Source organism: Haliotis rufescens, unplaced genomic scaffold (genome assembly GCF_023055435.1).
Source record: "Haliotis rufescens isolate VD_foot unplaced genomic scaffold, xgHalRufe1.0.p SCAF_4, whole genome shotgun sequence".
Lineage (NCBI taxonomy): Eukaryota > Metazoa > Mollusca > Gastropoda > Lepetellida > Haliotidae > Haliotis > Haliotis rufescens.
The window spans coordinates 58,128,712-58,152,285 of NW_025964112.1; the positions used below are offsets into that span (position 1 = coordinate 58,128,712).

The 23,574-nt window shown below is 40.6% G+C and overlaps 1 protein-coding gene across 2 annotated transcripts; it reads right to left on the bottom strand.

Annotated features, from left to right (window-relative positions):
* Positions 1 to 1,038: 1,038 nt before the first annotated feature.
* LOC124115755 (uncharacterized transporter slc-17.2-like) lies at positions 1,039 to 20,993 on the bottom strand. 2 transcript variants are annotated; one of them, XM_046476873.2, is made up of 10 exons: positions 20,905 to 20,993; positions 16,735 to 16,775; positions 10,128 to 10,459; positions 8,413 to 8,646; positions 7,850 to 8,033; positions 7,358 to 7,494; positions 5,810 to 5,962; positions 4,236 to 4,368; positions 2,553 to 2,794; positions 1,039 to 1,785 (listed from the first exon to the last, which is right to left on the bottom strand). In XM_046476873.2, exons 2-10 carry the CDS (start codon positions 16,760 to 16,762, stop codon positions 1,633 to 1,635), a joined length of 1,596 nt encoding a protein of 531 aa, XP_046332829.2. In that variant the 5' UTR covers positions 16,763 to 16,775; positions 20,905 to 20,993; the 3' UTR covers positions 1,039 to 1,632. The 2 variants fall into 2 exon arrangements, with proteins under 2 accessions (XP_046332829.2, XP_048238222.1); XM_048382265.1 differs by lacking the exon at positions 20,905 to 20,993 and having other exon boundaries at positions 16,735 to 16,805.
* Between the last annotated feature and the right edge of the window lie 2,581 nt (positions 20,994 to 23,574).

Below are 23,574 nucleotides of genomic sequence, written 5' to 3' on the forward strand. Positions count from 1 at the left end.
TCGCCCCAATTATGTTTCTAGGTTTGACAGCACCATACCCATGCTCGTGGGTTTCACCAAAGCTGTTAACGTCTTAGACCTGCATCACTTCGGGCTTTCCTCCCACATTAAGCTGACACGCCGTGATATAACTGGATTAATGTTAAAAGCGGCGTTAAACCCAACTCACTCACTCACTCGAACAACTGACCTTCCGCTTCTGCGGAGACGCTCTCTCTTTGGGCCAATAGACACAGACGAGTACCGCGCAGGTTACTTCAAGAAACAGGGACGTGTATTTTTTTATTCGCCTTTGATGGATCATACTTTTTACTGGCTTAAGACAGAGAGGTAACAAATGTAGACACATAAACTCTGTCATTGAGCCAGACCATATTTGAGGTGAGGTGAGGTGAAATTGGGTTGAACGTCGCGTCCAAGATTATTGCACTTATATAGCTACGTGCATGCACGTGTGTGTGTATGGCTGCTAGTACTAGTCCGGACTAATTCCGATTTTATGGCGCTAGCTCACTGAGATACCATGCCGCAGTTTAATATGAATACCCCACTCGGACACAGTATACTGACCCCGAGTTGACAAGTCTTGTTTTAGCCCCCATAATACCGAGCGTCAGACAGGGTAACAATAAGTATCATCTTTTTAACGTCTTCTGGTATACGCGGCCGGGGATCGAACCAACGACCTTCCAGTCTTCGGGCGGATGCTCTACCACTAGACCACGGAGACCATATTCCAACAAAAAGTGTGTGCACACGTTATTGGGAAGCAAGATAGGTGACCATGATATGACCCAGTTGACAATATTATTACACAAGAAGGGACCCGTGAAGATCAGGGGTAGAATAGGTCTTAGGCAACCCATGCTTGCCGTAAAAGGCGACTCTGCTTGTCTTAAGAGGAGACTAACGGGATCGGGTGGTCAGGATCGCTAAACTTGCTTGATGCATGACACCGTATCCCAATTTCATGGATCCTCATGGTGTCAATTAACTGCTTGTCTGGTCCAGTCTCGATTATTTATAGACCGCCGTCATATACCTGGACTTTTGCTGAGTGCGGCGTTAAATATCAAGCGAACAAACAAACAAACACCAGAAGGAACATCTTCCACACTGGAACACCGACAAGAGGTTGGGTATAGGTGGGTATGAACGATTCTACAACAAGGTGTCAATGTCAAAAACGTTCTCCATTACGACAATAACATGTTATATTACGACATGGTGACAATAAAACAAACACTATCTTTTTTGTAAATACAACTCTGAAATAAGATCGACGAGAGACCTAATACACTGATATATGAGCCCCTCCTGGAGTTGTAGTGCATACAATACAATAAATATATATTCACATAGTCCATGTCCATGAAATGATCAGTATATGTAGTGTAGGTCCTTAAACATGAACTATATGCATATATTTTAGTAGCGTTGTAGTGTTATACTAATATACGACGCCTACAACAGGATCAGAACCGGTGACGCTAGCTCAGTAATGCCAATTGGTGTAATATCTCCCAGAACTTTCTGGCGTTCATCAGCGCATAACTGACTTTATCTTGTATAAACATTATCCGTATCTGTTGATAATCACATGCTCAGTGGTAGCATGTTGAAGGATGGTCATCAAGAAGGAAGAGCTATCTCTTCCTCTGGCGCATCCCGGATGACCGCCCACTTCTGTACGTGACCTTGTCCAAGAATCAGGTACACAACTGTTCCCAATCCTAGCAGACCAGCAGTCAAGAAAAATACTATCTGCCATTGTTCTCTAGTTTTCTAAAAGATAGAAAATAGAGATTTATGCTTTATCTTTCAAGAAGTATATGTGTATGATACATGCCAAACGACCATTTGATTTTACCAAACACGGAATCACACATGTTGAACATGGGGCTCTAAACCTAATTCATAATATACTTTAGCCTGTTGCGAATATGGAAGAGTTTACTCCGTTTTTTACCAAACCCCCAACGTTCACTTGGCTATCATGATTGGGATTCGGTCACCTTATGTTTGTGTGTTTGTTTGTCTTTTTACGCCGCTTTCAGCAATAGTCCAGCTGTATGACGACGGTCTGTAAATATTCGAATCTGGACCAAACAATACAGTCACTGACACCATGAGTATCGATCCACGCAATTCGAGACACTGTGACATGCATCAACCAAGTTAGCGAGCCTGACCATCCGATCCCGTTAGTGGTATCTTACGATAAGCATAGTCGCCTCTTACGATCAGCATGGGTTGCTGAAGACCTATTCTACCCTGAATATTCACGGGGATGTTTTTCACCTTATGTTGTAACACTGTTATCTTGACACACATGTACATCTCCGTCAACTAATCGACACTTAGGGAAAGGATATTTCATTCATTGATGTAAATTCGTTATTTTTATAAGCAATATTTCCCATCAGAGCCACTATTGTAAGTTAATTTGTCTGACAATAACTAGTATTAACTATGAACTGTCAGTTTGTGTGGTCATTTTTGTGACTGGTATCTGACTTTAGTATATTTAAAGGATATATAATGCTACTTACATCTTTTGTTACCTCAGCCACGACATAGGGAGCCAGTATGCCGGGCATCATACTAATGGCGTTGGAGACGCTCATTATCTTGGTAGCAAACACAGGCGCTATGTCGTAGAAGTTGACGAAGAGACCACAGTAGGCCAGACCGCCGAGGCCAATGATTAACGTCAGTAGGGCCACAACGATGTGGCTCTGGGTGCAGTCCAGATAGCTCAGTACTATCAGTAGAAGTCCGGGAATAAAATGGCCTGTATGTATGCAAGTGACGTTTCTTACCATCAACATTTATAGTTTTATTTCTAATAACAAGGGTTTCATATTGTCGGATGCTCTACATCAACATGTAAACTGCTGCAGTCATAGATGAGTTAATGGAACCATTTTCGGATTAATATTCCCAGGCGTTTGACCAATGTCCATTATAATTATTATTTCCATTTTTGACTTGTGCGTGATCAATCTTCAGGCTTGAAACTTCAGATACACACGAAAGCATGTACTTCACGATTCAACATATGGTTCAGACTGAGCAGTGTATGAGTTGGTGGACAAACCGCATATCACCGTATACATATATTTAGTTTACAAAGAATGCCTACCGTTATTTGGTGGTAGGATATATAGGCAAGAAATAGGCATCTCCATGGACACCAATGGCGCCCCACGTTTCTTTATGCATATGTATCAAAGTTTCTCTTCGGATTGGCTAAGTCAAAACAAGGTCATTTGGCCAAGACGTTTTACTAAAGCTTCAAGTATATCGGTGAACTGACATCGTTCAGTTAACATCAGATGGCCAATTACCTTCCACTAACTTACCCACCCGAACTGGATATAGAGGGGCCAGTGAGACCGCTTCGTGTTTGATATTTAGGTCTAGTGACAAAACACTCACCACACGACTGTACAATAAGAGGGGTGACTTTCAATAGTCAAGTTTCCCTTTATGTCGAGCAATATTTTTGCCGCTGCAGCCCTTTGTGTCTACATTTGACAATTTTTAGGTACAATCGAACATGCTCTTCCTACCAGGATCTCAAAGAATGTGATACAATTCTTGCTTAGAAGTTGTTTGATCAAGGATACAACATTCAAGGACTCGGTAAAGCTTTAAAAAAGTTTTATGGTAGTGAGTGAGTGAGAGAGTATGGTTTAGCGCCGCTTTTAGCAATATTCCAGCAACATCACGGCGGGGGACACCGGAAATGGGCTTCACACATTGTACCCATGTCGAGAATCGAACCCGGGTCTTCAGCGTGACGAGCGAATGCTTTAACCACTAGGCTACCCGACCGCCCGTTTTATGGTAGACATATGGAGGACATTTCCAAATTTGACGCATCAGTAACAAAGATTAAATCCGATGCAATTCCCTGTTTTTATTTGTGCCATATGTTCCCGTGTTGTTTCAGATAAACAATTAATTTGACTTTGCAGTTGTTTGTCGGGTGCCACCGGTGGGGCAGGATACTCTCACCTTTTCGGGAAGACCTAGTATCATCACTATGTGAAAGTGATTCATAAACACACGCCCGTGACACAGTCAGAATCGTACAATGGATTTCTTATGAATATGGGAAGGGTTTAGTCGCGTTTATCACCTCAGGGTGTGACTCGTGTGGGTCTGTCGCATTATGGAGTTTGAATATTACTACCGACATCACCCATCACCATAATTATTATACTTACCGACTATTGTCATGAGTTTCCTGGTATAGTTTACACTCAGTAGCTGTTTCTCGATGAGAGTATCGGCACACAGTGATCCAAGCAGGATCGCCAGAAGCATGGCCAGGTACGGGATGAGAGAATACACGCCATTCTGATTGCACATTGAAAACAAATAAAATATGTAACGTCCACGCCAGAGAATAACAGTCAAAAGGAAACAAAGCGGGGGAATTATCTACATGGATAATTTAAAACACGTTTATTGAATATTTACTTTCAATTAACATGTACAAGTACCTGCTTAAGCGAGTAGCGCCTACGTTCGAAAACAATTGTAAGTCCTTAAGTGTGTATGTGTATTTGTGTCTGCGTGTGTGTGGTGTCTGTGTGTGTGTGTGGTGTCTGTGTGTGTTAGTTTGGTGTCTGTGTGTGTATGTGTGATGTGTGTGTGTCTGGTGTCTGTGTGGTGTGTGTGTGTGTGTGTGTGTGTGTGTGTGTTGTCTCTGTGTGTGTGGTGTGTTAGTTAGTGTTAGTGTGGTGTCTCTGTTGTGGTGTGTGTTAGTGTGTGTGTTAGTGTGTGTGTTAGTGTGTGTGTGTGTGTGTGTGTGTGTGTGTGTGTGTGTGTAAATGTGTGTTGACAGGCTTGCATGTTTCCTACCCGTCTAACTGTACGTTTCATGAGAATTAATTTCAAGTATATCAAGAACAGCTCTAATCGTAATTATAATTTACAAAGGAATCAACTTTCTTCATCATAGCAAGTGGTGGCATGGGTCACATAGTCGTATACGACCCAGTCGTCTGAAGAATTTGCTGTGCAGTGTGCGCCCCTTAGTCTTACAAGAAACCAATGATCGTGGGTTTGATTCCCAGATTCTCCTATTTATGTCCCTAGGTTGTCGTGGATTTCATCAAAGTGGTAAAAGCCTTATACCTGCATCACTTCGGGCTTTCCTCGCATATCAAGCAGTCACGGCGTAATATAACTGAAATACTGCTCAAAACGGCTTGAAACCCACCTCGCCCACTCACCCACATACCGCAGCTGAGCTGAGTTAAAACGCAGGCAACTTGACCTACACAAAGACTATGGCGCACACCCATATTTATCTCTTTGAGAATTGTTTAGAAGTTGAGGTGAAATTGGGTTTAACGTGGCGTCTAAGATTATTGTACTTATAAAGCGACGTGCATGCACGTGTGTGGCTGCGTGTACTTTTCCGGACTGATGCCGATTTATAGTGCTAGCCCACGGAGATGCCATTCCGCAGTTTAACATGAATACTCAGACACAGTATACTGACTCCGAGCCGACCAATCCTTGTGTAGCCCCTTAACGACGAGCGAATGACAACAAGTATTTTGGTATGACGCTGCCGGGGATCGAACCCCGGACCTTCCTCCCCGGGCCGACGCTCTACCACTGGACCACGGTGGGGGGCATGTTCAGGAGAAGGGTGTCGTCTCAAAATTAAGGAATTGTTTTTTTTATCCTTCATTGCACTTTGGAACTCCTCGCTAAACGACTGATTATATCCTATATTTCTTATCATGTCAATGACAATGTTGAAGGTGTTAAGGTATCAACTCACCGATTGTATGTCGAAGCGCAGTACTTCCATCATATATGTGGGGAGGTTGGACATCATGAGAAAGAGCCCCCAGTTATAGGTCACATGAGCACATACTATACCAAGGAATGGCAAGGACGTGAAAATAGTCCTCCACGGTGTAGGTACCTGCAACTGTAAACAACATTTCTGCCAATCTCATTAAAATCAGATCTTAGTTTTCGCAACCGCCAAACAAAGATCTGAGGACATCCCATTACGGGTCACGTCAGAACGACCTTTCGCGAATTTTGACCGACCAATGAAATGACTGACAAGAAATCGACATTAGCCAATCAGAAGGCAGCTTTCTCGAGCTTTACGACACCAGTTTCAAACTGGCGACTACACCTCAAAACATATTTTGAAGTATTCTCAATTAAAACAAATTAAAACTGATAAGAAGAACATTCTGGAATGGCTTATAGATGGCCTAGATTGTATGGATATAATCATAAAACCCGTAACTGTCGTTCGGAATACCCCGTGTTAAATATTTCGTGGTTGCATGATTAGAAAACACATTCCGACTGTCACTTTCATGATCTGTTAAGCGACGCTCTGATTGGTAGAATGTAAGGTCGTAATGGGATGTCCTCAGATCTTTGTTCAGCGATAGCGAGAACTTAGATAAAATTTTAATGAGATTGCATTTCTGCACATGGACAATCCCTACCCTCAATATGATTCATCTTGTTCCCAGGTAGTCAGTGGACACACATTATCCCACTCGTGTCATCATTGTCTAAGACAATACCTGAACTTTTTATTGTTTTCGATTTGCTCACAGAGTGAAGTTCCCCAAACCTATTTTAGGTAAATCGAAAACCCTACTTTTCGTTTCTCATCTTGTTTTCACAATTTACCTCCCTTAACAATCAATGATATATTGTATATAGAGGCATACCTCTAAGGCTTATGATTAAAAAATAATTAAATATTAATTGTCAATTGATTGGAGTGATGCAGGACATTTTTTGACAAAGTATCATTTTATCAGTGATGTTTAATTCAAACCTTTGATCGCGAAATAGAGATAGCTCCAGTGTTCAGCACATAATTCCTTCTATCTGCAAACGCCAAAATAGCTGATTTGGTTTCGTCACGTGACCCGTGAAGATCCGGGGTAGAAAAGGTCTTCAGCAACCCATGCTTGCAGTAAAAGGTGACTATGCTTGTCGGAAGAGGCGACTAACGGGACTGGTGGTCAGGCTCGCTGACTTGTTTGATGCATGTAATCGTATCCCAATTTCGTGGATCGATGTTCATGATGTCAATCACTGGATTGTCTGGTCTAGACTTGATTATTTACAAACCGCCGTCATAAAGCTGGAGTATTGCCGAGTGCGGCGTTACAAAACAAACAAATAAACAAACAAAACAAATCTTCACCTACGATATCCCGGGAAACAAATTAAATAACACCTACTTTACAGAGCTGGTGTCCCCCGCCGTGATATTGCTAAAAGCGGCGTAAAACCAAAACTCACTCACTCACCTTACTTTACAGAACGAAGCGTATTGACCTACTGAAACGCCTTTCCTCGACGACTTTCCCAGAGCTGCTTCTATATACCGCCGTTCCTTTGGGTGTATTCTAGGGTGGTGGGCAGGATCATCGTACACACTGTAGATCCAGATAAATGTCCAACATATACCTATAACACCTGTAACATGGCAACATGCATAATGTATCTATGTTAATGAATACACAACATGAACTTACACTACCTGCCTCGGCATTCATGCAGTTGAATGTCCATCAGCATTACTTCACGTGTGTGATATCATGAGCATCGATCTACACAATTGGGATACGATGATATGCATCAGCCAAGTCAGCGTTTCCGTTAGTCGCCTCTTACGACAAGCATAGTCGCCTTTTAAAGCAAGCAAGGGCTGCAGAAAATCGAAATGTGATTAGGCCACATCGAAGCTACACATATAATTGGTGGACATAATTTTGAAATGTGTGTCAGTACCAGTACAACATTAGAAGTAATATATTTCTATATATCTTACCGTAGAAATAGAATACAGTGGGCCAGCCTCCAGCAAAGTTCACCTTACAGAGTAAAGCGGAGAGAGGAAACACCAGAGCCGTGGCAGACATGGTGCCGGAGTATGTGATGCATATAAGACGACTCCGTTCTGTCGGGGGAGCCCATTTACCCCATAGAGCGAAGATCCCATTTATTGTGAACCACTACAACAGATCAGAGTTTGGTTTTGCGCCGCTTGTAGCAATAATACAATAATTATTATTTGCAACAGTTATTCGCAACTTATCAAAGGATTATCCGTGGATTATGCGCAATTCTACTGCAGAACACGATAACAACCTTTTACGCTGTAGTGTACATTGTGCCTGTATTGGGAGTCGAACCTAGGACTTCGGCGTGACGAGCGAAAGTTTTAACAGCTTGGCTACCCAACCGCTTAGTTCAATAAGAAGAGTGCCTGGGATATTCAACTGATATCATGGACATTCATGGTTGATCGGTATATTTAAATAACCCTTAGATATCAATAATTATACCAGTATAATATAAATATTCAACTTCCATTGACAAAATGACACTAACGTTAAAGACACCAATCATTGCTCTGAGTACGAGCACTGCCCAGGGGGACCACCATGCTGTGACCGGCGTCAACAACGTGAGTATTGACATGAAGAACATCCCAGTCGCCACCACTTTCTTTGATCCCCATCGTTGTATAATGAATGAGCAGAAAATCTGGAGAGTCATGTAGCCCCAGAAAAGCCCACCAAGCACGAGGCCCTGTGTCTCCTTGTCCCACACCAGCTCCCCATCCTGTTTGGAGATATAACGGTTAAAGAGATCTGACTGTCATGCCATCAACCACAAGACTTTCCTGAATGAATATATTTAATGCTAACCGTATAACAGAACAACTGTTTAAACTACCGGGCAAAAGAAAGTTTTCACCTACTTCACTTGACCAAACACCAAAAACAAAGGCATATGTGAGATTTATGATGATTAATTTATAAACAGAAATCATTTTCCATGAATTAGAATGAAAATGCATTGTAATGCCGATATTGCATTCTCCGCAATACACAAAGAAAGAGTCAAGGGGTCCAAATTAAAAATTACACAAATCAGAGTTCATTGAAAAAGTGCATGAAGAGTCCATTAATGACAAAGTAGTCAGGTAACACGTCATCAATAGCGAGTGTGACCACCCTGAGCATCCATGCACGCCAACACATGCCTCCTCATTGACGTCGTCAGTCGGCGGAAAACGTCAACGGGAATCCTGTTCCATAAGTTCAATAAGTCTGTTCAAGTTCCTGTCGGTTCGCTGGAGGCGGTACATGTTGTCTCAGATGATGAGATGATCAGACCAATGTCTCAATATCACGTTTTGCACGTTTTCAACAATGCATGCTTTGGAAAGCTGCGTTCGAAAATCTGCGTTGTGGTTGGGGTCATGTTGCATTTGGGCGAATGTTTTCTGCGGGGGTTCAAACCTCTACCAGCTTTTTAGCATTTTATACAACTATTTTTAAAATGAAAACTTTCTTTTGTCCTGTAGTTTAGTTACGTGTTTAGAAATTACGTTGATAATACTAAAAACTTTATAATTGTCATACTATCTCAATACATCCGAATACATTACTAAAATCCACACTGAATACAGATAGCTTGCATTCTGTCTAAGATTACAACCGTTAGAGTGGGTTAAAAGTATCAACATTGTCGTTTTGCAATGTTAGTAGCGTGTGAGCTTAGGTCACTTTCTTTTGGTCAGTGTTACAACAGAATGTCAGCAATGTGGGCGTGTTATCCGGCTGACAAACAAATTACCATAAGCAGGGTGAACTCTGGGATGCACACACACGATAATTGAAACCTGGCACCAAAAACCAGTACCACGTACCACTCCCACCTTCGGGTTGGTCAGGTTGATGCATGTCATCGTATTCGAAATGCGTGGATCGATGTCCATGATGTCAGTCACTGGATTGTCTGGTCCAGACACGATTATTTGCAAACCGCCGTCATATAGCTGGAATATTGCTGAGTGCGGCGTAAAACGACAAACAAACAAACGAACCCTACCCCACCTACGAAATTGATGCAATATATAATTATGATATTATATATAATACTACACATATATACATGTGGGTACATATGTCCAATCACCAATTTAATATAATAATTGTTTTTCCGTAAATGGATACAATGTTATTGACAAATTGGAGCGGCAAAAAGAGAAAAAATATATATCAGAATATGGAAAGGGTTTTGCCGCTTCTATTTACCTCACGTTCTTGTATATTAACAGTTTTACTGTCACAAGGATGATGTGAATGCTCTCCATCAGTAACATTAGAAGTGTCTCCTCTGTCAAAGGTCATATAAGATACATTCACGTTGCCTCCTGTGTCCAGTCCTCTGGTGTCGTTGATGAAGATGCTGACATTGCCGTTCACTGACTGACCATATTTGAGGATGTCCACCGCAGTGTGGTTGACCATGCAGACAATAGCCATGCTGAGGTCGCCCCGCTGAAGGAACGTATTTATCATACCGAAGGAGCCAATGAAGGATATGAAGTATCGGGTGGAGCGATACCAAGGCGGGGAGCCATCATCTGAAATTATAATTTAAATATAATAAATCTGCGACGCCATCGTATTAAAACTTTAAAAGTTGGTTGTCAGTTATTCATGCCTTCATAATTTTAATTCCCATTTCAATTAATGTTCACATGCAGCTGACAGAACAACGTTATGCTTGGACACTGAAGTGAATGATTTCAATTGTGTGGGAAAATATGACAGACTGAAGTGAAATTTACTATGAAACATATTAGTACATTCCTTTGAGGCTTAAAACATGATAATGTAAAATGTATGACATTGAATATATCTCACCTGTAATTATTTGCATGCTAAAGTAATTATATTACCATTTGATCGTTTTATGAGAACTAAGAAAAGATATATATATATATATATATATATATATATATATATATATATATGATGAATATAAGGTGAACAAGGTGCATGGTAAATATCTCACACGAGTGTCTTTTGGTATCAAATATATCAACATGAGTTGTTAAATGTGGGAAAAACCCCAGGCTTCCAGAGGATTTCCCTTTTATCAACGGGTGTTCATATATTTGATATCAAAAGACACGAGGGTGAGATTTTATGTATCATTCAACATCATTCTTCAAACTCTTTTCAGTTTGTAGACAGTAATAAGCAGTGTCTTAAGTGTAAAAGGTACTGCTAACAGCTTCAGTGGCAGAGCCATTCGTGATGTCATTTGAATGTGACGTCATGGTAACCAGTGACGTCACAATGGTCTACAAAGCATTGTGATGCAATTACATTGCAGCGATATCTACACTGTAGACTGTAGTACTTGATATGACCCAAGCGATATCTCCTGTGGGAGCCAGTTTTGGATGATAAATAGAGAATCTCACCCTCGTGTCTTTTGATATCAAATATATCAACACGAGTTGATAAAAGTGGGAAAACTCCGAGGCTTGCCGAGGATTTTTTCCACTTTTATCAACAAGTGTTGATATATTTGATATCAAAAGACACGAGGGTGAGATAGAGGATTCATGACGAGTGTTTTTTAATATGGGTAATGTCAACCGAGTCTTAGTTAATCGGTATTTGCCGAGCCTTTGGCGAGGCAAATACTGATTAACGGGACGAGGTTGATATTTCCCATATTAAAAAACACGAGTGATGAATTCTATTTATCATTTTCACATTTTTGCTTCCCAATTAAGGAATAATTGCATTAAACATAAACATCAGCAACTTGTCGAAATCTTACGTATAGATCGTGCGTAGTGATACATGTTTTCCATAGCCGTGTAAATCAAAATAAACAACCTCCTAACTCCTTTATGGCATATTCCTTCGCTGAGAAAAAAAGTTCCTCGGATTATTTTAAACAAAATACTTGAACAGACTTTTGCAGAATAATTGAAATAATGTCTCCAACATCAAAGGTATCCATGTTGCACTGGCGAAAAAAGTCCCACTTCCGGTTATCTAATTTGCATATCTAATTTGCATACTTATGTCATTGGGGTATGACATACATGTTTTTATGTCATAAGCTTATGTCATGGATAAATGCTTTAGTTAAATGATAAATTTTATTTATCATCCAACATCATTCTTCCAACTCCAGCAGTGTCTTAAGTGTAAAAAGCACTACTAACAGCTTCAGTAGCAGAGCCATTAGTGATGTCATTTGATTGTGACGTCATGGTAACCAATGACGTCACAATGGTCTGCAAAGCATTGTGATGCAATTTCATTGCAGCGATATCTACAGTATAGATATCGCTTGATCTCACCCAAGCGATATCTCCTGTTGGAGCCAGTTTTGGATGATAAATATCCTTGTTCATCATGCAAAAGGGCACTCTCATGAATACCGGGTAACTATATAGCTGATACCAATCACAACAAGCGTGGATGCCAATAATCGACATTCTTATACCTATCAAATGCAAAATGCAAGCACTCATCCTCAGAAACAATCTTCTTATTACTTAGTTTATACGGACCAACACAGCTCTTCCATCAAGGTAAGATTGGTAAGCTGTCCATCTATTCCGTGAGTCATGTATCGTCCTTTGTTTGATCACATGGTTGTATTGTGTTAAAACAAGTGCATATTGAGTTTCTTATAGCATGTTCATCTCACGCCAGATGTTCATATGTCAACAAGACAACACTACGAATCGTTACTCTTTTAATTTGGCATTCTCACAGTAAATCAGGTGCTGGTCCGGATAAACTAAGTAATAAAAAGCTTGTTTCTTAATTATGTTAGTATTCGACTTAAGAGCATTTCAATGTCTCTATTGTTGGAGGATTTTTTTGACAAGATCAATGTCGAGGACGACGATGCCCAAACCCAAAAATTCAGTCAATCACATTTACATATATGTTGAAGTGATTCAGGTTGCATCCCGGCGTGTCAGCTTGACGTGGAAGGAAAGCATGAAGGCGTTAACCACTTCGGTGAAACCGACGAGCACAGGCATTGTGCTGACAAACCTAGAAACATAATCGGGGCCAACCGGGATTCGACCCACGATGATATGGTTCTGGCCTGCCCAAGGGATAACGACTCACCACAGCGAATTACAGCGCCCAAGACGACTGAGCCACCCATATCCCCATGTAGTGATGTAATTAGTCTCTAGCGACTGACCATGGTATCACGATATGTTTGTAAACGGATACAACCTATTTTAAATTTGGGTTAGAAATATGTTTCCTCTATAAGTGACTAAATACTACAACGTTCACTATGTTGTCAGTGGTTAAAATACAAACTGAAATAAGTTTAACAAAAGACAAATATATTTCTTAAGAGAAAGCATTGGAAATTGTCAAGTGGGTAAAGTAACGAAAACATGAAACAGTATTTATATATGATCAAAGTGAAAGAGTTTCTTGCTGTTCTTTGAAGTTTGTTTCCATTACTGAAATTAGTTAACATATTCGATGTTCTACATTAATGTCAATCACTGGATTGTCTGGTCCAGACTCCATTATTTACAGACCGCCGTCATATAGCTGAAATATTGCTGAGTGCGGCGTTAAACAACAAACAAACAAACAAATAAAACATTGATTAAAATATACGTCTAAAATCAGAATAATACGAAATTTAGGGTATTGACACCCTCACACGAAGAATCACGTCAGAATAAGTGTCAGCCAAGCGAAGTGCCATATCAAATCAGCCCAGACTATTTTTTTGTAAAGGGAGGATATCTGAACGACCACTGCTTCGTGTTCATGTGCATTGTGTTGAGAAGATCAGTATTCCTTCGCTTGGATGAAGTCGGCTGGCCTGAAAAGTGAAACAGAAGGCTTTCTGTTTGCTGTTCAGTACCAGTGACTCCCTACGCGTTCTCGGTGCCTTAGGTATGGTACCTCCATATCTGTTGACTGACATTGGCAGTGTACCAGGTTTACTATTAGGAATACATCCCTTCTGACAATCTAGGTAATGCAGGTGGCTTCAGTGTAGGGAATCTTCACATTCTCGGAAAAGTTCTGGGTGGGTTTGATAGGCAGAGCTTGAGGCAATGGCCCTGAACTGATGATGAGCCTGGCTGTGCCCAGATAACCCAAACCCTCTTTGCTGCATTTTTTATTTTAATCTTTACATAGTAAGACCGCATTAATATATTTAAAGCACGTTGTAATGAATGTGATATCCCCATGACAAAAGCCATGAACTCTGAAGCAAATGTGCAGACCTCCGATCAAGACCCCAGTTGTCGTGATTCAGGTAAATTGGTCACACAACACCAACTCATGTAAGGCGATCTTACTCCACAAACTATGACCACCGTGTTATGTGTAAAGGATTTCATCGCTTTATTTACACAGCCAGGTAACACAACACGTTATAGCGCACGCAAGCAGGACCCTTATAACACAGTACACACACCCGAGGTCCTGTATCTCCGTCTGATCACAGCCATGCTTAGGGTTTGTTTGTCACAATATTTATTTAATACTTTTCGTGTAATGGAACGTGTTCTTAAGCAACGTATTTAAACGAACAGTCATAATTTGAAATCATGTGGGTTAATGAGCATCGTGTTCGTCTTATGTGACGTACGTTACACAAAGTTGCGTTCTGGGATCTGCTCCTTAATGTAAATATAAAATGTAAAAACGCCAGAGAATAATCAGCTTGTATTATATGCCGAAACAGATTTGATGGACCTTATATGAATGGGTCATTGTAAAGCGACGATAACACGAGGCGGTCTCAACAAGGGTAAAAGTGTCCTGCTCTACCGGTAGCACCTGTCACAATATGTGTGTGTTTGTTTATTGACATGAGAACCTTAGTGCAAATGCAGGGACATAGTGTCAGGTTGCAGCCGGATAATGCAACGTTGCAACAGCCTTTTAGAGGCACCATAACATTGCGTACTGCCATGGCAGCCTCATTCTCCAGGCCTTTTCCCCATAGAACATGTCTGGGATGTCATAGATCGATGCCTACGACATGACCATAAGCAGCCAGCAACGCTAGCTCAGATGGACCAATGTTTCGTGCATTTGGAACAACATCCCCCAGGCTGTTTTTAATCATCTGGATTCTTTAAAATGCCGCCCCTGCCTCGCTTGTATCAACGGAATTGGTAACCACATTGACATTGTTTATTGCGTTGCTACATACCCCCTCTTTTAGGGCGTTTCTCTCTGTCTCCTTTTACCAGGTATGTGTTTTGTCAATGAGTGTGAGTGTGTTATGATAACACATTGATCAAACAAATGGCCAAATATTATGTCAACTTGCTAGTTTCAATAACATAAGATTTACACCACTTAATACGAACCACAGTAACTTTCATCCGTTTGTAGATTAATCCGCATCCAACATGAATGTGTCACTATTCCACATGTCATAATGATGCATGCAGACATGTCTGAGTATGCGGCCAAAGAAATAGGTATTTTAGGTGGCCGTGTATAAAATCCCAATTGGAATTCTGTGAGCAGGGAACACTATCACTTAGACTCCCCTGAAACGTTTCATTCATTCATTCATTCATTCATTCATTTGGATGATAATTAAAAAAAACAATGTCCGATTGATTCATCAACACTCTCACGTGTATCGGGGGCACGGGTGGCCCAGTCTTCTAAGGCGCCGCAATTCGCTGTACAGAGTTGCGTCCCTTGGGCACGCCAGAAACCTATGATTGTGGGTTCGAATCCCGGTTCGCCCCGATTATGTTTCTAGGTTTGTCAGCACCATACCCGTGCTCGTGGGTTTCACCGAAGTGGTAAACGTCTGAGACCTGCATCACTTCGGGCTTTCCTCCCCACATTAAGCTGACTTGCCGTGATATAACTGGAATACTGTTAAAAGCGGTGTTAAACCCAACTCACTCACTCACGTGTATCGTTAGTGTGAAGGACACAAGGAAAAGAGCTACGTCGTGAGAATTGGGTACCTGCTATCTCTTACTGTATACAGCCTTCTGTAGTGTGTTCGTGGTGTTACAGAAAGGAGTGTATAACAGTTTACCTAACCAAAGGTTATCATGCATAAAGATGGCAGGCATTGGCAAAAACACGTTCTTCCTCACCCACAAGTGTCGGGGACGTACGTGACACAATACTTTGCTTTACTTTGCTTGGATCCTTTGATCCTAGATTTGCCCGGACCCCGAACCCGTCCGTCCTCCTTTGTGTTCGCCGGAGTGATAAATATATGTGTCACTAGGTTGCATTTCAGTTTTAAAAGGATTGGGAAAAGACTGTTGTCTGTTATAACTGAAATACCGCTGCAAGACCAGTTAAACTATTTTACTCACTGCAAGTAGTGAATATTGTACTGTGTAGGCTTGCAATAAACTAACGCTCACGCTATTCGTAATTCATTTCCACACACTTATGCCCATATAGTTTTGCTTGTTTGTTCTAAAGTTTAACGCTGCACTCAGCAATATTCCAGCTATATGACGGCGGACTGTAAAAATAATCGAGTCTGGACCAGACAATCCAGCTATTGACATCATGAGCATCGATCCGCGCATTTGGGATACGATGACATGCAACAACCAAGACAGCGAGCCTGACCACACGATCCCGTTACTCGCCTCTTACAACAAGCATTGTCGCCTTTTACGGCAAGCATGGGTTGCTGAAGATCTATTCTACCACGGATCTTCACGGGCCATGCCCATATAGAGAATCAATTGTATTGCTATTGTATACATATTCTTCATGAATGTTTACTAAATCTGACATTACCAATATGCTGGTGTACATGTGCATATGTACTCCTGATAACGTATGACACTAATGATTACTGTAACACATGGTAAATACATACCTGATTCGTGAACAGCTGTTCCGGGCATGGTTTTTGTCAGACTGAAAGAAATATAGGCCATACAATGAAATCGTTCCAATGTGTGTCGTTGTCAGTAGGTCATCTGTGTCACAGAATATCGGGTATAGGTAGTGTATGCATACTTGTATGTCTATACTATACTATTGACGAACTGAGATAAGAGGAGAACGTTCCATTGTATTTTAGCACCTGGACTCCCATAATCCACACAGATAGCAGGCGTTAGTACACACGACTGGATGCTGTTGTTCTGAGTAATAACTGAAAGACAACATTCTGAAGTAGCTCAGTGATATTTGATGTCGTGGATGTGTGTGCCTTATTATTGATGAACAAGATGTTTCGGAATTTGGTGGATTCATTACAAAAAGAGGTTCGCATTTCTTTCTTTTTGTCAACAACCCTTAACTTGAATTACAACACATATATGTACATGAATATTCTTTACATAACACTCGTTACCTAACTAATTAAAAGATTAAGCGTCATGACTGTCGAAGATACATGCACATCAACTCCCTCAAAGACAGAAGCGAATTATATTCACCTGCACTTCCTCCAGATTGGTGTAAGTTGCCAAGCCTAAGATACCCTGGCTCCTCGTATTAGTCACCTCGATAATATATAACTTTAGTCAATGACAGATATCTATTAGACCACACTCCGGCGCAGTGGTGACTCAGCATAACACCACTGCCACAGGCGGTTGCATATCACGTGACGGACTTTTCTCTTGTTTGTAAACAATCGCGCTTGTTCAGAAATCAGTAGAACGGACTAATGCAAGTATTTAGGGGCGCTTTACATATTGTTTTGCATAATTATATAGATATGCTACTACAACTGCGACAGTGAGTTGCATGACAATATATATTTATATATCAAAGTTACCGTATCTCTAGCTCTCCGTTGGGCTTCGATGACAGCACGTGGAGCCGTACAACCAATGTAAGCAAAGGATTACTACGCAAAAACAAGTAGATTTCCACGTATTAGGATACTTTCGGAATGAACCGTAACCATTCTTGGACATTTGTTTATGAAAATGTGTAGACTTGTCAAACATGAAACGGATGAAAGGCATATGCAATATCTTGAATGGATTGTGAAAGATGTGACGAATCTTCACATGGCGCTGACCTGTGGCAGAGGTTCTATGCTGGCTTGCTGCCGGCCGCATGGAACTCTGGGTAGGAGTGTGCTGTTAGACGTTTAGAATAAAAACAAGTCCAAAGATTAGCTGACCTGTATTATTTACTCAAGCGGTTTCACAAATGTGATTTTTAAGTGTCTAATATTAGTGTATATATAGAGGATTTTCCATGTTGACGTAAATTCTCCCTACATAACAGACAGGGACGGGTCACCACCCCTTGCATTTGAGACTTAAAAAGTAGTCTATTCTTTAATAAATCATAAAAAAATTAGAAACAAAAAATATTTAGGGTCGCGAAAAGATTCTGTATCATACGTGTAGATGTGATTATATACAAAATCAACTTTAACAAAAACTATTCTTGAAAACTTCGAGACAGCTAACAGAAGCGAAAGAATACACGCTGGCCAAGTAACAAAAAATGCGCTTTATGAACGAACGGTCTCGATTAAGTAACAAATTGACAGACAAACAGAGCATTTTCAAGAGAATAACAAACGTTATGAAGCGATATTAACTCTATAAATGACCGTCTGCCATTATTTTGTCTTGTCAAATTGGAACTAAGGTAAAAAGGAAGTCAATTGTTTTTTAACAGGCTAGACACTTACGAAAAAGGGAGACAAATTGAGGGGAGGTCACTCTTGTATGACTATAGTTCCGTCAAAGTGTTATGTTCACAGCTGTGAAATATCAAGTGTTATGTTCACTGCAGTGAAATATCATTCGTTATATTCACTGCAAGGAAAATATCACTTTTCTCAACTTCGGAAAACTCAGTCTACCTCACTTAAGTATATAATAATGTATGTCACTTAACGCCTCACTCAGCCAATTACAGCTATGTGACGGCGATCTGTAACTGATTGAGTCTGGTCAATCCGGTGATTGACATTATAAGTATCGATCCACGCAGTTGGGAACTTGGGATACGATGACATGCAATCACCGACGCCTCTTACAACATTCACAGGATGCTGGTGGACCATCTTACCCGGAACCCTTACGGATACTGTCAACGCGCATGTTGACGGGGAATTAGCTCTTTGGGGAATAAAGGACAAAATCGACATCACTGTCCCGGAACACTTTAAGCACAACATGTAAACAATCAACAATTGCACAATGAGCGGAATACCTTCTCTGACAACACAAACACAGCGATGAGCGGACCTTCCAGCTCAGGCATACATGAGGTGAGCGTCGGAATACCCAGCTTGACTAACACCATGTAATGGTAACACATATATAGTAATGAACAACAATGGACAGACAAAGAGACAATGGCGTTGCTCTTGACATTGGACATACGGGCGTGATGAACCGTCACAGTTCAGTGGATATTCAATTAAGGCAATAAATGCCATACTATAAAAGCAGAAGTTAACGGGAAGTGATATGGTAGTCCAGGCTGACTGACAGTCACAATACAATGAAATGTTGGTAAGGAGTAACAACGGGGATTAGTGTCTTATAAATAATGACAAATGAATTAAGTAATAGAGACATATACATGTCATGGCTACTGGGTAATTAGCCTTTGGAATCAAATGTTCTTCAGACAATGGTAGTCGTAAATCAGTCGCTATGACAATAATATAAGTTACTGTACATGTCATCATATCTAACTGCGTAAAAAACATGTAACTCTATCATTACTCTAGCTATCTGATTGGCCAGTCGCATTCTTGTACACAGACATATTAGTCGGCTGTTCGGCATGTTTGTTTGTTTGTTTGTTGTTTAATGTCGCACTCAGCACTATTCCAGCGATATGACGACGGTCTGTAAATAATCGAGTCTGGACTAGACAATCCAGTGATTGATATCATGAGCATCGTTCTACGCAATTGGGATCGATGACATGCAACAACTAAGCCAGCGAGCCTGACCACCCGATCCCGTTAGTCGCCTTTTACGACAAGCATAGTCACCTTTTACGGCAAGCATAGGTTGCTGAAGACCTATTCTATCCCGGAATCTTCACGGGTCCTACACAAATGGGATACGATGACATGCATCAACCAAGTCAGTGATCCGTACACCCAGCTCGTGTGACATTTAACCGAGACATCTTGACAAACGACATACTTTCTACTAAAGGAAATCACACTTACGTTTGTTGTTGAGTCGGGAAAATACTTATATTGTATTAACACCGTAACTAGTAAGTGAGACGTATTTCACACGTGGATGTTTCACAAATTGACAGTCAGAGATACGTCTAAAGTCCGAGTAAACAAGTGTAACGGTAACCTAGTTCCGTTTGAGCGGGTCAGTGAACTGTTCACGTGTTTTATGTGTGTACCCTGTGACTGCGTTTGAACTGTAATACATGTAGAGAGAACCTTCTGGATGCTTGGTCATAACACTTCTAGATATTAAACACAAGTTGGAACGTGTAGTGTTTTTTTTGCTTGTTGTTTAACGCCACACTCAGAAATATTCTATATAAACTATATGACGATGGTCTGTTAATAATAAAGTCTCGACTAGACAATCCAGTGACTGACACCATGAGCATCGATCTACACAATTAGGATACGAAGACATGCATCAACCACGTCAATGATCCTGACCACCCGATCCCGTTAGTCGCCTCTTACGACAAGCATGCTTTGCTGAAGACCTCTTCTAACCCGGAATCTTCACGGGACTGTTCGGCATGTACACACATTATGACGACATGCCGTTGAAGTGACGTACGTGACACGTCACAGTTGACCCCGTTCCCACTGTTACCAAACTGAAAGTCTGTTGGTCGTCACAAGCTAGATCTTAGTGTCACACATAAATGTTGTGTCGACAATATCTTAGCGGAGTGTGCGCGGATGTGTGATACGGTCTCACGTGTACACTTCTCGACATTCCGTCTGCTTGTCCACAAGCCATTTCAGCTTGTAAAGCCCCAACCACACCGCAGGTGAAACATTTAACCGAGACATCTTGACAAAAGGCCCACATTCTATGAAACAGAACAAAAGCACACTTACGTTTGTTGTTGAGTTGGGAAAATTCACAGTTGAGGCGTATTTCAAACGTGGATGTTTCACAAATTGTCAGTCAGAGATACGTCAGAAGTCACAGTTGACAAGTGTAAAGGTGACCTAGTTCCATTTGAGCGGGTCAGTGAACTGTTCACGTGTTTTATTGTATACCTTATGCCTGCGGTTGAATTGCAATACATACAGGGAAAACCTTCTGGATGCATCGTCATAGCACTTCTACTTCTTGTATTGATCATACTGTAGTTTTAAATGCCAATGAGGCAAATACCTTTTCCATAACAGAACGAAACTGTCGGTAAATTATATTTGTTTTTATCAACAATGATACATAACACATGATTTATGCAAATGTATGCAAATTTTGTGAGTGTAGTGTGTTTCCGTTAAAGGCAGGATGAGCTTACCCTTTTCGCGAACAGCTGGTGTCATGACTGAGTTTTAGTGGTGCATGAATATCATATTCACCGCAATTTTACCTTGAAAGCCCAGGTGAATCTGGTTCGCGGGATAATTGAGACTAGTTTTTCTCTGAGGTTGTTGTTATATATTATAATATGAACACATGATGTCCCAAATGTTTCATTAGAATGATCAATTAATATATATTCTGACAAATATTGCAAATATTAGTCAAGCTGAGGACAATACGGTTTATGTAAGTAAAACCTGTCATTTACGAATTCAGAATTATAGAATTCAAAGTGATCACAAAAATACATCATGTGCTGAATGGGAATTTGGCAAGTGTGGTGGGATGAGTTCGAATGGTGGCTATTATAATTAACAACATGTCGAGAATATACCATATGCTTCCCATAGTCAGTCGGTGGTCAGTTTGACACGCCAACGTATACTGGTAGATATAGTAGATATACTGTAGGTAATGAAGATTGTATGATTTGGTTGGTTTGTTGTTTAACGCCGCACTCAGCAATATTCCAGCTATATGACGGCGGTCTGTAAAATAATGGAGTCTGGGCCAGACAATCCAGTGATTGATATCATGAGCATCATTCCACGCAATTGGGATCGATGACAAGCATCAACCAAGTCAGTGAGCCTGACCACCCGATCCCGTTAGTCGCCTTTTACGACAAGCATAGTCACCTTTTACGGCAAGCATGGGTTGCTGAAGACCTATTCTATCCCGGAATCTTCACGGGTCGAAGATTGTATGAAGATTTTCAGTCAATAATGTTCAGTTAACAATTTTATCAGAAACATATGGTGTATTTTACACTGTGTACTATTTGTGTGAACTTGATTTTCATGAATATAGGTATTTAGTTGTACGTTTTGTTATTTATTAAATGTAATGTTCCTTTAATATTCTACATATTATGTATTATATTGTATACGTATTATGATTAACTGCCATGATAACATATTTATATAACTATTTGGAGCGGCGTAGTTTTGATGGAGATAATTTGTCAGTCTTCGTTTTCGGACGAACAATTTCTTTAATTGTTCAGAACAACCAGTAACGTGAACGATTTTAATTGTTGTAAAATTTGAGGAAAATTAAGTGTGGAAGGTATTTGACTATAGCCTCATAATAGTTCACTCGCACATACAACCTACACTTGTCACACTCATCGTTCAAATCACGCGGTAAAATTGGAATTTTACACTCAAGACTCACACCGAGTCTATTGTTGAAAATGTCGCTGGACCCGGTGCTTATTGTGGAGAGTAACTATTGTCAGCTGTCAGTTTGGCGAACAACATGGCGCCGGAATGTTTTGTAATGATCTATAATGTCAGCCATGCGTCAAGCAGAACGTGTGGAGAATAACATCACGTGGTGAATGAAGTTGTATCTGAGAGTGTCTGTGACTGTGTCTGTGACTGTGTCTGTGACTGTATGTGTTTTGGTGTCCACCCACTTCACCTAATTTTTGAGTAAAAGTAATTTCCGTATTCGACGTAATAAGCGCCCGCGGCGATATTTGCTAATTATATTTGGTAGTGAACAATTTCAATTAGCAGATCAATTAGATCAATGTATGACTCATTTATTCGTGTATAATACGCACTCGTGTGTTATATGCATCCTTAATTGTGAGCAATTAAATCCTGGAAAAATATATCTGTCGTATATAAACATTTCAGGCTGTCGGCATAAACCACGAAATTTACGATCTTTCAACTCTGTTTTTTTTTCACCAAAATATTTTTTTCAATAGGAGCCCCCATTTCTAATTTTGTGAGCGCCCTGGGCGCTTATTACGTCGAATACGGTAGGTGATGTGGGTTTACTATGCTTGACTGGACTTAGGTAATTCTGTCATCGGGTCTGGAAGATCCTTCTCTTGAATTCTTTAGGGGTTACAAAATACTGAACAATTAACTAGTAGATGGTTTTTATTTTACATGTTTGTATATTACTTTCATGCACTGTCAACGTCGCTATAGAAATGCAATAATGTTGGACGCGACGTTAAACCCCTTTTTACCTCGCCTCACCTCATACACTGTTACAAACTAATACAGTGATCATGTCCTTTCAAACATTGTTACACATAAATAGAGCACTATAAAGCATACGCTGACCATAAATCTAGTTTAAGTCTAGATATCCAACACTGCAAGAAGATGAGTAATGGTGTCGGTATAGTCCAAATCAGATAAGTGGCCATTGATGAGTCTGTC

Coding starts and splice junctions, on each gene's coding strand:
- LOC124115755 (XM_048382265.1), bottom strand. CDS start 16,795: ATGGCCTATATTTCTTTCAGTCTGACAAAAACCATGCCCGGAACAGCT. Junction 8,034..8,412: donor CAATGATTGGTGTCTTTAAC/GTTAGTGTCATT, acceptor GATCTGTTGTAG/TGGTTCACAATAAATGGGAT. Junction 7,495..7,849: donor CACTGTATTCTATTTCTACG/GTAAGATATATA, acceptor GCCATGTTACAG/GTGTTATAGGTATATGTTGG.